Raw genomic sequence first — 16,696 nt, 5'->3', positions numbered from 1 at the left:
AATTATACTAGGATTTAATTTGTTATATATATTTTTTAATGAAAGCACTTTATTTTGTTTCCCGCTGCTCCAATTGAATGGTGTTACGGTAAAATCATGTGTACGTTATGAGCAAGACAACATCGAATGTTGGCTTCAACTTGGTTTTCCATACAACGCGTTCCATTACAAAGGGAACCCGGTTTTTGGTCAGTTTATCATTTTAAAACATGATACAAAACCCCTTAATAACTCCTCAACATCTCAAATAGCAAGACTGACTATCTACCACATGGACATACTTCATTAATGCGTTTGTGTCGGGAGCATGCTATCTATTTAGTAAGGCAATGGCCTTATTATTTTGACATATTTTAGAATGTAAAAACAATGTTAATGCATAATGCCATTGGGTAGGCCCTCCAAAAATGCATTATTCTTAAAGAAATTCCATCATTGTTTTTGTCTAAAGGCTATTACAACAATTACATTTAAAATGTATGTCCTTGAAAATTACAATGAAGTGCTTGAAAAAGTCCTTGAAAGTACTTGAATTTGACTTGCCAATGTCTGTATGAACCCTGTATAGTCTACTTGCTCAGCCTGCAAATGAAGGATAAAATGAACTGCTACTGAAATTATGCAAGCATCATTCGCTTTCCTGTCAGATCACATCCATTTCCTTCAGGTAATTATAATACCTTGATACAGGTGATATGGAAATAATAGAATAGATACTTTACTATCCATTCTATGAGAAACTCGCTTATTGGCAGTGGCAGGAGACCAGCAGCCGTCCGATTGACAGTTAAGATATAAATATATAGCAATAGTAAATAAGAGTCAAAGATGGGTTAGCGATCTGACCCCTGCTATTGCCCTGATTTGGTTGTTGCTCTGCTATTATCAAAGATAGGGTAGATACAGTATCTGACTTTATGGATTGGTTTCCCCTCCAGTGGCGACCCGTCATTCAGGGCAGGTGGGGCAGAGCCTGTTTTGAGCTCCACCTGTTTAGCGGTTTTGCATGTTATTTTGGCATTAATGAGTGTCACATCAGTTTCCAAACAATGTAAAAAAAAAATATATAAAAAATAATTGAGTTAATAAATACATTAGAAGTGCCCATCCAAGAAGGCTCAAGGTCATTGGCCACAGATAAAATCAAATCAAATTTTATTTGTCACATACGCCGAATACAACCTTACCGTAAAATGCTTACTTACAAGCCCTTAACCAACAAAGCAGTTGAAGAACTAGAGTTAAGAACAGATTTGCTAAATACACTAAAGTAAAAAATAAAATAAAAAGTAACCCAATAAGATTACATAACAATAACGAGGCTATATACAGGGGGTACCGAGTCTGTGTGCAGGGTATGGTGGCAAAATTGCAAGATTATGTTATAATGCTTTTATTGCATCAAATGGATGTTTTATTCAACAGAATAGAGTATTCTGTTAACTATTGTGTGTGTGTGTTCTACTGAGGATGGGCCTCTGGGAGATAACACGGACAGGAGATTTATGATGTATTTTGGGGGATAAAACCTAAAGAGCATTCCAGAGCATGAGTTAATGTTTCTGTTCTATACCGTACCAGGGAGAGATGGTTCCACTTTGGAGTCGGAGGGCCAGACACTGGTGATACAATGAAAACTGTTGACACAGCAGATACTGTCTGCTATGTATTATAGGTATCTTTCATACAAATCTTAACCTTGTGACCCATTCTATATACCTGTTGTTCATGTAGGTTGAAGGGGTGTATCTTGGCTATAAAAGACCTTTGTACTTTTGTCTCGGGGCTCTCAACGAATCATCAAAGAGACAGTGATTTGTCGACCAGCCATCACTCTTGCAAAGCTCTCACTATTAAAGGTTTAGTTTAAGTATAACTCTGACTTGTGTGATAAGTTTGTCTCTCCTCATTTGATAGTAAAGAAATGAACCACCACAAGGGGTACATGTTAGTCGAGGTCATTTGTACATGTAGGTACTGTAGACCGGGTGGCCATTTGATTAATTGTTAGTCCGAGTGTCCATTTGATTCATTTGGATCTAGACTTGGAGCTCCTGCACCGCTTGCCGTGCGGCAGCAGAGAGAACAGTCTATGACTTGGGTGACTGGAGTCTTTGACAATTTTTTGGGCCTTCCTCTGACACCGCCTAGTATATAAACTCAGCAAAAAAATAAATGTCCCTTTATCAGGACCCTGTCTTTCAAAGATAGTTTGTAAAAATCCAAATAACTTCACAGATCTTCATTGTAAAGGGTTTAAACACTGTTTCCGATGCTTGTTCAATGAACCATAAACAATTAATGAACATGTACCTGTGGAACGGTCGATAAGACACTAACAGCTTACAGACGGTAGGCAATTAAGGTCACAGTTATGAAAACTTAGGACACTAAAGAGGCCTTTCTACTGACTCTGAAAAACACCAAAGAAAGATGCCCAGGTTCCCTGCTCATCTGCGTGAACATGCCTTAGGCATGCTGCAATGAAGCATGAGGACTGCAGATGTGGCCAGAGCAATAAATTGCAATGTCCGTACTGTGATACGCCTAAGACAACGCTACAGAGAGACAGGACGGACAGCTGATCGTCTTCGCAGTGGCAGACCACGTGTAACACCTGCACAGGATCAGTACATCCGAACATCACACCTGCGGGACAGGTACAGGATGGCAACAACAACTGCCCGAGTTACACCAGGAACGCACAATCCCTCCATCAGTACTCATACTGTCCGCAATAGGCTGAGAGGCTGGACTGAGGGCTTGTAGGCCTGTTGTAAGGCAGGTCCTCACCAGACATCACCGGCAACAACGTCACCTATGGGCACAAACCCACCGTCGCTGGACCAGACAGGACTGGCAAAAAGTGCTCTTCACTGATGAGTCGTGGTATTGTCTCAACAGGGGTGATGGTCGGATTTGTGTTTATCGTCAAAGGAATGAGCGTTACTCCGAGGCCTGTACTCTGGAGCGGGATCGATTTGGAGGTGGAGGATCCGTCATGGTCTGGGGCGGTGTGTCACAGCATCATCGGACTGAGCTTGTTGTCATTGCAGGCAATCTCAACGCTGTGCGTTACAGGAAAGACATCCTCCTCCCTCATGTGGTACCCTTCCTGCAGGCTCATACTGACATGAACCTCCAGCATGACAATGCCACCAGCCATACTGCTCGTTCTGTGAGGGATTCCCTGCAAGACAGGAATGTCAGTGTTCTGCCATGGACAGCAAAGAGCCCGGATTTCAATCCCATTGAGCACGTCTGGGACCTGTTGGATCAGAGGGTGAGGGCTAGGGCCATTCCCCCCAGAAATGTCAGAGAACTGGCAGGTGCCTTGGTGGAAGTGTGGGGTAACATCTCACAGTAAGAACTGGCAAATCTGGTGCAGTCCATGAGGAGGAGATACACTGCAGTACTTAATGCAGCTGGTGGCCACACCAGATACTGACTGTTACTTTTGATTTTAACCCCCCCTTTGTTCAGGGACACATAATTCCATTTCTGTTAGTCACATGTCTGTGGAACTTGTTCAGTTTGTGTCAGTTGTTGAATCTTGTTATGTTCATACAAATATTTACACATGTTAAGTTTGCTGAAAATCAATGCAGTTGACAGTGAGAGGACGTTTCTTTTTTTGCTGAGTTTAGGTCCTGGACGGCAGGAAGCTTGGCCCCAGTGATGTATTGGGCCGTACGTTATATATACTGTAGCTTTGATTGGACTGATCAGGTCAAAATCGTAGCTAGCAAGCTAGACAACCAGTCATCATCATGAATCAAGTCGACAATGAACTGGCAAATCCTTTTCAATCCTTGTCATATGAAGGTAAATTATAGATAAAATGTATTGGTGATCATTGGCCATTTGACATGATGATATGATAGAAATTCATATGATTTATATGTTTACGGTAATGGTAAGATAATGACTAAATGATTTATATGTTTAAGGTAATGTTAAGATAATGACAAAAAATATTCCACCCTGAAACCATATACTTGTATGAAATTTACACGACCACCGCCGAAGTTGGCTCCCCTGCCTGTTCGGGGGGTGCTCGGCGGTCGTCGTCACCGTCCTACTAGCCGCCACCGATCCCTTTTTCGTTTGTCTTGTCTTATTAGTTTCACCTGTGTTTCTGTTGTTTTCGGTTAATGAGCTTCCCTATATTTAGTAGGTAGACCCGCCCTTGTTTTGTGCGGGATTGTCTTTATTTTGTTACGTGTGTGCATTGTAGGCTGAGGTGTATTTTCTTTCTTTCACTTGACACCCTGTGGTTTTTGGGTTGTCACGTTATATGTCCGCGCCCTGTATTTGTTGGGCTTATATTTTGTGTGTGCCTTATTATAGAGCACTATACCCCCAGTGGAACTCTCTCTGCGCCTGAGTCCTGCACCCACCTAGTCCCGCGTGACAGAATTAGAACAAGGACCTTTTGTTCCTTTTTAGTATGTAAGCAGGGTGCACGTGGGAAACAAATTATAAGAGGAGCTATCGACAGACAAGTTGTAATACTGTGTTCCTTACAGGACATTCTGGCTCCACCCGTGGAGGAGAGAAACTGTTAGGCTTGCAGAAAATTATGAAACATGTTGCAGATTAAACAATGTATCTGTGTCATGGAAAACCACCGACTGTCTGAGCAAGGCATAGCTTAAGATTTGAACTTGTTTGTGTGTGTTATAAAGACTGGGTTTGCATTTTTTGATTTTAGAGTACTCTCGTGAATAAACATTTTGACTATTGTAAGCTGGGACTCTTGTCTGTTTCATTCAACCAGAATCTTACAAACTCTGGCTTGCAGACTGAGTAGATTAATTGAAGTTTATGAACATTGATAACGAAATTCTCATTACACATGAACATTACACAACAAGTCGGAAATCTCAACTCAACAATGAGGGGTTTGGAAGGAATCGGTGGCTAACTGCAAGCGTTGCAGAGCAATCGCTAGCCTGCTTTCAGTGGACATAAAGAGGATTAAAAAGGGTTATATTACATGTGAAAACAGCAAAAATGCCCAGTACAACCCCCCCATCAGGTGGTAATAAACATAGTCGTGTTCCAATCATCTACCCTTCTCCTAAAGTGCGCAGTTGCACACTCCCTGTCATGAAAATAAAAGTGTTGGATTGGTGAGCAGAGTTTCATGCTCCCGCCTCTCTCGCCTCTTCCACAATGTTGGATTCAATGTTGGACTCCCCTCCTCCCCTGTAAAAATGTGACATTGATGATGCAATTCATATTCACAAACACTCTTATTTGAAAACTATGGTAGGATATTCATAATCATAAAATAAACAAGAAAACTGTGATAGCTTCTATTTTCAGTAGCAAATATAATGGGCTGTATACCAAGTATGCGTCCAAAATGGTACCCTATTCTCTATATAGTGCACTACTTCTGCTCTGGTCAAAAGGAATGCATTATACTGGGAAAAGGGTGTCATTTCAAAGCCCTGGTCACTAGTACTATTACTACTAATACTGCTAGTGTGCCATTTCAGATACTGCCCTTGAAAATCCTTACCTATGATGTCATCCTCAGTGTTGAGCTCTTTGCCGGGTAATGGGATCCGAGCTAAGGCAGATAGTTTAGCTATGAAGGCCTCTTCTGCCTCCTGATGGAGCAAACACAGAAATACAATATACAAAATTAATACAAATGTATTTTTATTTCATAAAATATTTATTAAAACAATCTTTAATATATAAATCATGAACAACAGGCATTATCCATGACTTTACTTATATTATCTAAACAAACTATGTAGTAATATTTACACATAAGACTGAAGAAATGTTTGCCAACTCTCCCATGGATTAATGGAAGTTAAAACTGAACTATTCTCTGCTTTCACATCAACATGATCATAATGATGAACCATTGTGAATTAGCATTTACAAGGCAGCTGTTACCTGTAACTGTCCTTTGATTCGCTCCATGGTTTGTTCCTGGGCTAACTTCCTTCTCCTCAGAGTTTCACACGCAACCTCCTGCTCCAAGTCATACTGTTCCAACATCCTCTTCTTCTGCAGTTCAACCCTATTAACATGGTGGGTAGTGTACAACGAAAAAGAGTGAGCGCTTCTCTGTATAACACCGTTACAATATTAGTCATGGGTTCATATAGTATTTGTTTTCTTTCATACTTTAGCTGCACTTGATTGAGCCTGCCTGGCTCAAAAGAACAAATGAAATAGTCACAAAAGTGCAAAAACCCATCCATCTGGCACTCCAGGCAGGCTCAATCAAACGCTCAATTTGAACCCAGGTTTGTACATACAGAATTTGCTGTAGACAACTTCATGCCGTGTTCATTAGTTGCCATGCCAAGTCGTAGGAGAGAACGGCAGGGAATAAAATGTATAGGATAAATAACAGTCAATTAGTTAGTCGAGAAAGTAAACAGTACCTCTGATGAAACTCGGTGGACATGGGCTTCCTCCCCCAGTTGGCCAGCTCCTTTAGTATGGCCTTGTTCATCTGAGAGCTGCTCTCTCGTCGTTCACACTCCTCTGGGGAGGGGACAGAACACAACACCACAGTGATAGTTGTATTACTAACTTAGGCCCCCAATTCAATCAATTGAAGATTATGTGAAGGTTTGAGATAGCGCACAGCTTGCTGCAAAAAAACAATGCACCAATCAACGGCGACATTGCACATACACAGCCCACGATTCTGCCAGTAGAACCGATGACTTTCTAGTGTCGTTTTTCAGTGAACAGATTGTAAGGTCCCTCACACATTCATAGTATCTGTAGTTTTAAAATAGAATTAGCACTAACGGACCAAAATCGCCACCTGCTCATCTCACCTCTGGCCTTGTTAGGGTGTTGCTGCTGAAGGCCCTTGGTGATGTCCTGGATCTGAGAGTAGTAGCTGGTGACCATAGCACTGAGGGAATCCCGGGTCACGTACACACTCTCTGACGCTACCTCCGTCAACTGGCTCTACCCATACCCAAATAAATATCAATTAGAATAGATAGAAAATAGATTAAAAAAGGCTATTTAAAAATAATACATAGGCCTAGGTCAGTGGATGCTGGTGAGGGGAGGATGGCTCATAATAGTGGCTGGAATGGAGTCAATGGAATGGTATCAAACGTGGTTTTCATGTGGCTGACACCATTCCATTGACTCCATTCCAGACATTACTATGAGCCGTCCTCCCCTAAGCCGCCTCCACTGGCATTGATCCACCATAATTTATACTTGGTTTTCGTCATAATCTAAAATGATCACATTAGCCCTAGTTTGCCCATGTCTGTCTTAGGGGGTAGGGCCTAGAGGTTGTTTATGAATGAGGCCAGTCGCTCCATTACCTTCCTGCCGTGGTCAGGCTGGGGCCTAGTGGGAGGGGCCTGGTCCATCTGCTGCCAGAGGCTCTGGCTGAGGGCGTGGCCCACCAGCTGCTGGGCGTTGGCCTGCAGGAGCTCCGCTCCCGTCTCTAGCTCCGACAGGAACTCCTGCTGGAAGCTGTGGCCAATCAGCAGTGTCTCCGGGCCCAGGTGCCTCTCGGCAACACTGGCACTGGATTCCTGTGGGCAGTCCAAGACACAGAGGGAGGTGATTGACAGACCACAGTGACAAGGTGACATATTGATAGTCTAAAAAAGAGCTGTAGGTGGAGCAAGAAGGACAGGTAGGGGTCTCTATTTACTGTATGCCTTTAAAGTAGTTTGTCTTCATTTCTAGGGGGAATCACAGTGTGCACTTTTTTGTTCTAGCTCTGCACAAACACTTGATTCAACTAATCAAGGGTTTGGTGATTAGTTGATCAGTTGAATCAGGCATGTTTCTGCTGGGCTGTAACAATATATGTGCATCCCTCTCCAGGAATGCATTGAGAAACACTAGTCAAAACAAGCCTCATCTTCTCACTTTGTAGAATGTATTATAATGTAATGTTAGTGAATGTGTGACTGGACCTGATGCTGGGCTTTGGGGAGCGTTGGTCTGACTGGGGTCTGGGTGTGGTCCTCTAGAGCCAGCAGGGCCCTGAAGTCACTCTGAGACAGCACCTTGAGCTTGGACAACCTCATCTCCTTCAAGACCCTCAGACAGAAGTGTCTGGCCACAAAGTGCCTCTGCACTGCCACCAGCAGGAGGTGCTGTTTCTTCTCAATCAACATCCCCACATGGCTGGGATAGAATAGGGATTGGTCGTTAGTTGAGTCAGGTGTGTTAGTTCTGTGCTGGAACAAAAGCCTACACATCCTATTTGTACAGTACCAGGCATGATAACCACTGTGCCACTTTAAACCATGCTTTTGCTTGTCAGATGTGCTAGAGTGTATAAAATGTTTACGATTGAAAATCAAATAGATTTCAGATCATATATGAAATACTGTATTTTTTTATGCATTTCCACCTGCCAGAGGTCCCCCTGCTTCACCTGTTAAGCACGTAGCTCTGTCTGACCACCATGCCTCTAAGGATCTTCAGCTGCTGTTCACCTAGGTGTCTGAGGCAGGCCAGCACCAGGGCTGCTTCCTCACACCATACCTAGAGCAGGACAAACATACAGAAATACAGTATTAAAAATGGGCGTATTCATTAGGGCACACCATAGCAGAACATTTTAAAACGGAAAGCATAAACAATCGGTTGTAACTGGACCAGATCTAATAGTACTACCTCCCCATTTCATAAAGTTTTTTTTCCATTTAGTGCCTAACGAATATGACCCAGGTGTAACCTGGCGCTTGTCCAGAAGAGTGCAACGTTAAAGAAGGTCCAGATAAAGATGCATTGAGTAGAACAGATATGATGTCTGTCATGTAGAATAGGGAATCGAGTCAGCTCTATTCATTACATTTTATGGGTCCGGCAGCATGTATACAGTACCTGTCCATCTTGCTCCAATTGAGCCTGTACACCCTCCAGTTGCCGTTTGGTATTGGACTCTGCCTGCTGCAGCAGTGCAACCAGGTCACCATCTAGATCCAGCCATAGCCTCTGGCCTTGGTTTGTGGACAACTGGGGCTGAGCAGGGAGAGCGGATAGGAAGATGTCTTTGGCCAGCTCTCCCAGCTTCTTGGACCAGGTGGCATGATGCCTCTGGAGGCACAAAAGTATGGGTTATTTTCCATTAGAAAATAAGTTGAATTAGCACTGCACAGATTTTGGTGAAATGCCATTATTACCCTCCAAAGATCACACACTGCCTCTGCCACTCTCCCATCCTGCTGCAGCTCCAAGTCACTGCTCTGCTTCCTCTGCTTCAGAAGCAGCTCCTGATACACCTGGAGAAGAGAATTGAACTGCTAAACCGGAGCATACAGTTATAAGGAGCAATTAACAATGTAATGTAATGGAACTAGGAAAACCATAATACACAGAGTTTGTACTTATCCAAATTCGATTTTTATAGTGAAGTGAGTGAATAGAGAAGTAGTTTAGCAGTACCGTTACTACTACTATTGTTGTGGCACTGGACACACGACAGGGAACGAATGAGCCTACTAAAAGAGAGATACTGACCTTCACAAATTCCTGGAGGTCGCTGTGCGTCTGTGCAGAATCCAGGACACGGCTTCTCTCCTTTGCGTGAGTCCTCAGGAGTTTATTTTTCTTGGAGTCGATCTTCTTGCACTTTTCATACACAATCTCCTTGGTCTTTATCCTGCATTCTGTATATAAAAAAAATGTAATTACATGTAGTTTTGATTTATTGACATCATTATATGTAAATGACAATGTTACTACACTAAGTTGCTGATTTAGCACAGAATTTGACCCGTTTTCTTTTAACACAATTCACTTAATTCTTCTGTGTATCATTCCGCATTTATCATTTAGAGTTGAGTAGTAAACTACATTACTACAAAATGTACTCGTGTCAAAATGGCATAACCATACAATTATATTTCATTGTCACTACAGTGCGGTTCGCATTGGTTACAACAGTGCACTCAAGGAATAATCACTATTAATTTGTTTGATTTACTCTTTTTAGTAATGGAGAAAGGGCACTGAACATTTTAAGAAGCCAGTTAATTTAAGATGAGGAACTAGGCCACGTGATACTGGAAGATTACCACCATATTCCTCAGGAGGGAAGTTCAGCAGGGTACTAGATAATATCACAACTTCCTAGTGGGCACAACTGGTTACAAAGACGTCATTATGACATCATGTGCCAAATTGTGCCCTCTGGGTACTCATTTCACATCAAATAGAATGTTCATCTAGGTTGCGTTTGTAAATTCACCCTGGCAATCTACTCCGGTATCAGAGCACTCTGGTTTGAGAGTGCCAGAGCGCGGAATAATTCATGAGTTTACGAAAGACCTAGCACCAGTGGCCTGTGTCAGTAAACATTGGGCAAAAGACTCAATGTAATTGTTGCCAGTACAGTGGTTAACCCACTAGATAACATGAAAACAGTATAACCAGCTCTGCTAGTAAAATGGTCAGAGTGTGGTGTTCTCTCATTTGTGTCTGGAAGTAGCTAGAAAGCTAACCAACATTAGCCAGTTAGCTTGACTGTCGTGGTAAGGTCAAAACGCTCTGATCAACCCTACTCTTCGCCCCGAAAGAGAAACGCTCTGAATGATCTTCATTTAAGAACGTCCCAGAGCGCACTCTGAGACACCGGGGGCAATTTAAGAACACACTCCTAATGTCTATGATTTGACCTGATATTGAATTCAGGGAGGTCACTCTTGAACACAAACCAGATTCTTCGTTTCAGCGGTTGGCTATTTGCGCGCGGCAACAATAATGTGTGTCAGGCCATTGGCGTGGTCTCTGACACAACATTTTAGAGGCCCTAGTATTTGCCGCAGAGACAACATTTTGCTATTTTAAAGCAAACTTCCTGCAATTCTAAATATTTTGCCATGGGGCTGAGAGAAAATGTGCAGTTATAAAGCTAATTCCCTTCAATTCTTCTACCCAAGGCTGCGGGGCCAGATGAATTATCAGGATGTGTGCCCCGGGCATGTGCTGACCAACTGGCAGGTGTCTTCACTGACATTTTCAACATGTCCCTGATTGAGTCTGTAATACCAACATGTTTCAAGCAGACCACCATAGTCCCTGTGCCCAAGAACACCAATGTAAACTGCCTAAATGACTACAGACCCGTAGCACTTACATATGTAGCCATGAAGTGCTTTGAAAGGCGGGTTATGGCTCACATCAACACCATTATCCCAGAAACCCTAGACCAACTCCAATTTGCATACCGCTCAAACAGATCCACAGATGATGCAATCTCTATTGCACTCCACACTGCCCTTTCCCACCTGGACAAAAGGAGCACCTACATGACAATGCTATTCATTGACTACAGCTCAGCGTTCAACACCATAGGACCCTCAAAGCTCATCACTAACCTAAGGATCCTGGGACTAAACACCTCCCTCTGCAACTGGATCCTGGACCTCCTGACGGGCCGCCCCCAGGTGGTGAGGTTAGGTAGCAACACATCTGCCACGCTGATCCTCAACACTGGAGCCCCTCAGGGGTGCGTGCTCAGTCCCCTCCTGTACTCCCTGTTCACCCACGACTGCATGACCAGGCACGACTCCAACACCATCATTAAGTTTGCAGACGACACAACAGTGGTAGGCCTGATCACCGACAACGACGAGACAGCCTATAGGGAGGAGGTCAGAGACCCTCAACGTAACCAAGACTAAGGAGATGATTGTGGACTACAGGAAAAGGAGGACTGAGCACGCTCCCATTCTCATTGACAGGGCTGCAGTGGAGCAGGTTGAGAGCTTCAAGTTCCTTGGTGTCCACATCACCAACAAACTAGAATGGTCCAAACACACCAAGACAGTCGTGAAGAGGGCACGACAAAGCCTATTCCCCTCAGGAAACTAAAAAGATTTGGCATGGGTCCTCAGATCCTCAAAATGTTCTACAGCTGCAACATCGAGAGCATCCTAACTGGTTGCATCTCTGCCTGCTCAGCCTCCGACCGCAAGGCACTACAGAGGGTAGTGTGTACGGCCCAGTACATCACTGGGGCAAAGCTGCCATCCAGGACCTCTACACCAGGTGGTGTCAGAGGAAGGCCCTAAAAATTGTCAAAGACCCCAGCCACCCCAGTCATAGAATGTTCTCTCTACTACCGCATGGCAAGCGGTACCGGAGTGCCAAGTCTAGGACAAAAAGGCTTCTCAACAGTTTTTACCTCCAAGCCATAAGACTCCTGAACAGGTAATCAAATGGCTACCCGGACTATTTGCATTGTGTGCCCCCCCAACCCCTCTTTTACGCTGCTGCTACTCTCTGTTTATCATATATGCATAGTCACTTTAACTATACATTCATGTACATACTACCTCAATTGGCCCGACCAACCAGTGCCTGTATATAGCCTTGCTACTGTTTTTTCACTGTCTTTTTTACTGTTGTTTTTATTTCTTTACTTACCTATTGTTCACCTAATACCTTTTTTGCACTGTTGGTTAGAGCCTGTAAGTAAGCATTTCACTGTAAGGTCTACCCACACCTGTTGTATTCGGCGCACGTGACAAATAAACTTTGATTTGATTTTACAATGGCTTATGTCATGTTCTTATGCTATCTGGGTGACTCAAACATTATAACAAAATCAATGGGGGCTCCATTCCATGACATATTTGGAATTTTACACTCCCTGACTGTCTAGTTTTTATTTTGGTGATTGTAAATTCTCAAAGATGATCTTATTTAAAAATATATAACTCCGTTACCTTTCCTACATACTTTAAATCTGGTTTCAGTCATTTAAGTGTATACTGAAAAAGTTTCACCATCCCAAACAGTATTTTACTTTTTTTTTATTGAGTGGCGGCAATGATTTATGAATATAGGGGAACACTACTTATAGATTATCTAAGAATGTAGGTGGTGTGTGTGTGTGTGTGTGCGTATGTGCATGTGTGTGTGCATGCGTCTGTGTATGTCCATGCTCGTGCATGCATGCATGTGCGTCTGCAACATGACTCACCTTCGCTGCAGTGCTGCAGCCCCTCGGCCAGGGCAGTCTGCAGCTCGGCCAGGGTCTTCTCCATGGTGGCGAAGGTCAGGTGGCCGTCACTGGTCAGCTGCTCCAGGCCTCGGGCCACCAGGTCCTGTCTGAGGGACACCTCCTGCCGTAGCAGGGCCGGCTTGGCCTGCAGCACACCCCTCAGCTCCTCCCACCACAGCAGCTTCTCCTGGGTCCTCTGGGAGAGAGCCAGAGGAAAGAGCGAGATGGATGCAGGCCCTCATCAATAAATAGACCCTATCGGCCATGAAGATTAGACAGGTTTAAGAGGTATGACAATAATTCATACTATAATTTTTTATGTGTTACATTTTTGTCTTTTCTATGTTGTAGTTTTTTTGGTTTTTTTACGTGTAATGCATCCACGTGGAACAGCGGCCATGCATGGAACCTCATTAAAGGTACAAAGCCTTGGGTGCAAATGGAGAAGTTCTGAAAAAGCCTTACTTTTATGTAAAAAATTACTTCTTTGTCCTGTATCCTTAAATGTTTCTTGTTCTTATATCTCACCTTCATGTCTGCCACCTGAGTTTCAGTTAGCTGGTTTTCGACCAATAGGAGACATTGGATAAGGGTGTGGATGACATCCTGGGCCTCATCTCTGGGGAGAACACTGGACCTGCCCAGGAGGCTTTGGCAGAAGGCCTCCACCTGCTTGCTAAAGCCCTTGGTCTGTGGAGATAGACATACTTCAAGTTTATCCACAAACATCCAAGTTTTTAAAGAAAATGTTTCCCCATAAACGTCTAAGATTTTTTCCATCAAACTGGCAATTGCATTGTCGGTGAAATCATATGTTACTTTTCTAGAGCAGACAATATGGTTCAATGTTGGCGGTTCAATTTGTATAATGTGAATTACACACTATGCGGTTCAAAGGTTTGGTCGTGCTTTTTGATCTAGTCGACTTGGTTACCATTTGAAGCGCGTACCATTTGAAGCGCGTACCATTTGCGTACCATTTGAAGCGCGTGCTCCAGTAGATCTTTCTGAGTTCTTTCAATCTCCTCCAGGGTACAAGGATCTGAACTTAGATCTTTGTTTCTCTCACAGGAAAACAGGCTGGCTGACAGTTCTTTCTTTAATAAACCCAGTTCCTACAAAGAGACGAGAAAATCAATAAAGATCAGAATCCTTACTTGAGAATTTAAAAGCAGGTTTGTGGGAAATCATGTTACGCATGCACATCTCATGCTAGGATTTGGATTAAGATTGTACCTTTTCTTGCAGGAGAAGAACATTGGTGAAAAAAGCTGAATCCTTTTTATCCTTGGGAAAACGACCGCTGAGTATAATTCTGAGAATTTGGAGAAAGAGCTACAAGGAAATGGGAGAGTTAAGGGAGAAATCTTCTTGAGATTTGGACACACCAACATGTCACACAACATTTTAGCAAACTAGTACTGTTGTCATATTATCAATGGAAATTAACTTAAAAACAAGCTTACAGTAAAGTCGTATAATGCAATATGAGGAGATAATAGGCACTCATAATGCATTCATTGGCTCATGGAATGTGCTACCCAATTGTTTGCTACTGTGTGATGAAAGAAAGAGGTCACCCACCACACATTTCTCTTCCAGGACCTGTGAACAGTGTATCTGCACGTCCTGCAGGGCCAGACAATACAGGCTGATCCTGCCCTCAAAACTACAGTGGTAACAAAATTACATTACAAACACAGCTTAGAAACTCAGCAATATGACATCCTCATACACAGACAAATAAGAGTAGTGTTCCTGGTGAAGCAAGCACTTTAATGAACTGAAATGTCTGTTCCCCATCAGCTCACCCTGTTTGAGAGAGCGTGTGGGGGTAGAGGGCCACCCTGGTGAAGCTCTCGTTCTGCAGACTCTTGGGGACCAGTGAGGAGGAGATGAACTGGCTGCTGTCGTCGTTGTCCTGGTCCTGGCTCAGTGAATCCCCGCTACAGCCTGACGAGGACTCTCCATTGGGGAGGACAGGCAGCTTGGAGTGCTCGTGCAGTGAGGGGTTGGAGGCTCCATCCGCTAAGGGCTGACGTTGGGATGTGACGTTAAAGGGCCAGTTCACCTCAAAGTCAAAGTTTGCCAGATGTTTCAGCAGAATATGTAGTGGACATTTTTTTTTACCACACTCCTGGACGCTCCTCACCTCCGTTTCATCAACAAAACAAACACAATAACAAAGTCTTTGGTGCCGAACAGTGGCACTGTTACGCCTAATGCAGATTAGATCTTTAAAGGGGTAGTTCAGCCATAGACTGCTTTTAAAGGGTACAGAACAAATATCTAAATATGTTTTTGTGCTGAACTATCAGAATAAAGGCAAAATTACATTGCAATTAGTGTTCCAATTTGGATAGATTTGGTTACATGTGGTAGGAAGGCTGTAATATAAACAGATAGATGATCTTACTCTGTATTTCTGGTTGATGGGGTACACCACCTTTGCCCGTGATGCAAAAGCAGCCACATCGCTGTTCACGGGTGGCTGCTTCTTTTCCTGGTAAAGGAATAAACAAAGTGAATTATTAGGGAAAATGTTAATGAAGTCAGGTGAATGTTAATGAAAGCCAAATCAGCTTTTCTTTACACATACTGTACACTCTTAGTTAATTAACTTATTAGTTAATAAGTTAATATCTAGAACCTAAAAGAGTTCTTTGGCTGTCCCCCATAGGATAACCCTTTTTGGTTCCAGGTAGAACCGTTTCCCCAGCGGGTTCTACATGGAACCCAAAATAGTTCAAACTGGAACCAAAAGGGGTTATACTTGGGAACAGCCGAAGAACCCTTTTGGAGCTATTTTTTCGAAGAGTGTAAGTTACCTACCTTGCAATATATCTATCACACTAAGGCACTTTTATAGTGCTGAAATATTCTATATCTATAACTAAAATACAATATATTTACTTTTTCAATGGTAGTGGCACTTTGGACACCCTTCTTGCTGTTGCTGACACAGTCACTGTGGTTGTTCTCCCTATCCTGGTCGTCTCCCTCAAACAGTCTTTTGGCATCATAGCCCTGGTGGAAAGGAATGGAAGACAGTTAGGACTCCCTTAGAATGGGGTCATTTTGAATTGGGTTTATTCGAAAGGACTATAGACTTCAGTTATTAAACAGTTATAAATCGTGTTAATGGTATGCTGATGCTTGTCAAATAGTGAGCTTATGACTGCAGAGTTATTGATTATTGCTGTTATTTTTGCCAATTTGGTCATGCAGGTGGCTAAGTTATTTGGCTATCCAAACAACGAGTTATAACACTAACTAATACAAACCTATAATAAACACCTTTACAAACTTACTTGTCGAGTTAGAAGCATAGGCTTCAGGCAAAACACATACAGAACGGCTGCAGCTATGATTCCAGAAAAAAAACCACATACAGTGGCCACTGTCAATAATCCTGTAAATATGTGCAGAGATTCTGCAAAGTGAACCAAGACATCATTTGAGCAATCAGGATGCCTAATCGTATCGTGGTCGCTCATTTTGGATAATTCCCGGGTGCAAAGGAAGAAAATAGACGAAAAATGCGCATTTCTTCTACGCCTGAAAAAAAGAATCAGGACAACAACTCAAACTGGTCATGGACAAAGACCGCAAACCATTAATCTGCAGAAAACAACCGTAAAAGTTACTTTAAAAAAATGTATGGTGGAAAAGTAATAACTTGAGGTATGACATGGTAACTAACAAAACAATTTT

General features: G+C 42.9%; 1 protein-coding gene across 1 annotated transcript; it reads right to left on the bottom strand.

Moving 5' to 3' along the window:
- Nucleotides 1–1,138: 1,138 nt before the first annotated feature.
- On the bottom strand, nt 1,139–16,680 carry LOC139564619 (evC complex member EVC). Its single transcript, XM_071384311.1, has 20 exons — nt 16,294–16,680; nt 15,896–16,009; nt 15,399–15,485; nt 14,794–15,017; nt 14,567–14,651; nt 14,219–14,317; nt 13,960–14,097; nt 13,511–13,672; nt 12,962–13,178; nt 9,493–9,641; nt 9,156–9,254; nt 8,857–9,069; nt 8,405–8,514; nt 7,938–8,151; nt 7,332–7,547; nt 6,822–6,957; nt 6,417–6,519; nt 5,920–6,046; nt 5,531–5,621; nt 1,139–5,211 (listed from the first exon to the last, which is right to left on the bottom strand). The coding sequence occupies exons 1-20, from the start codon at nt 16,477–16,479 to the stop codon at nt 5,111–5,113; spliced, it is 2,871 nt and encodes a 956-aa protein (XP_071240412.1). The 5' UTR covers nt 16,480–16,680; the 3' UTR covers nt 1,139–5,110.
- Nucleotides 16,681–16,696: the final 16 nt, after the last annotated feature.

This window comes from Salvelinus alpinus, chromosome 2, assembly GCF_045679555.1.
Source record: "Salvelinus alpinus chromosome 2, SLU_Salpinus.1, whole genome shotgun sequence".
NCBI lineage: Eukaryota > Metazoa > Chordata > Actinopteri > Salmoniformes > Salmonidae > Salvelinus > Salvelinus alpinus.
This window is presented reverse-complemented; position numbering and strand designations above follow the sequence as displayed.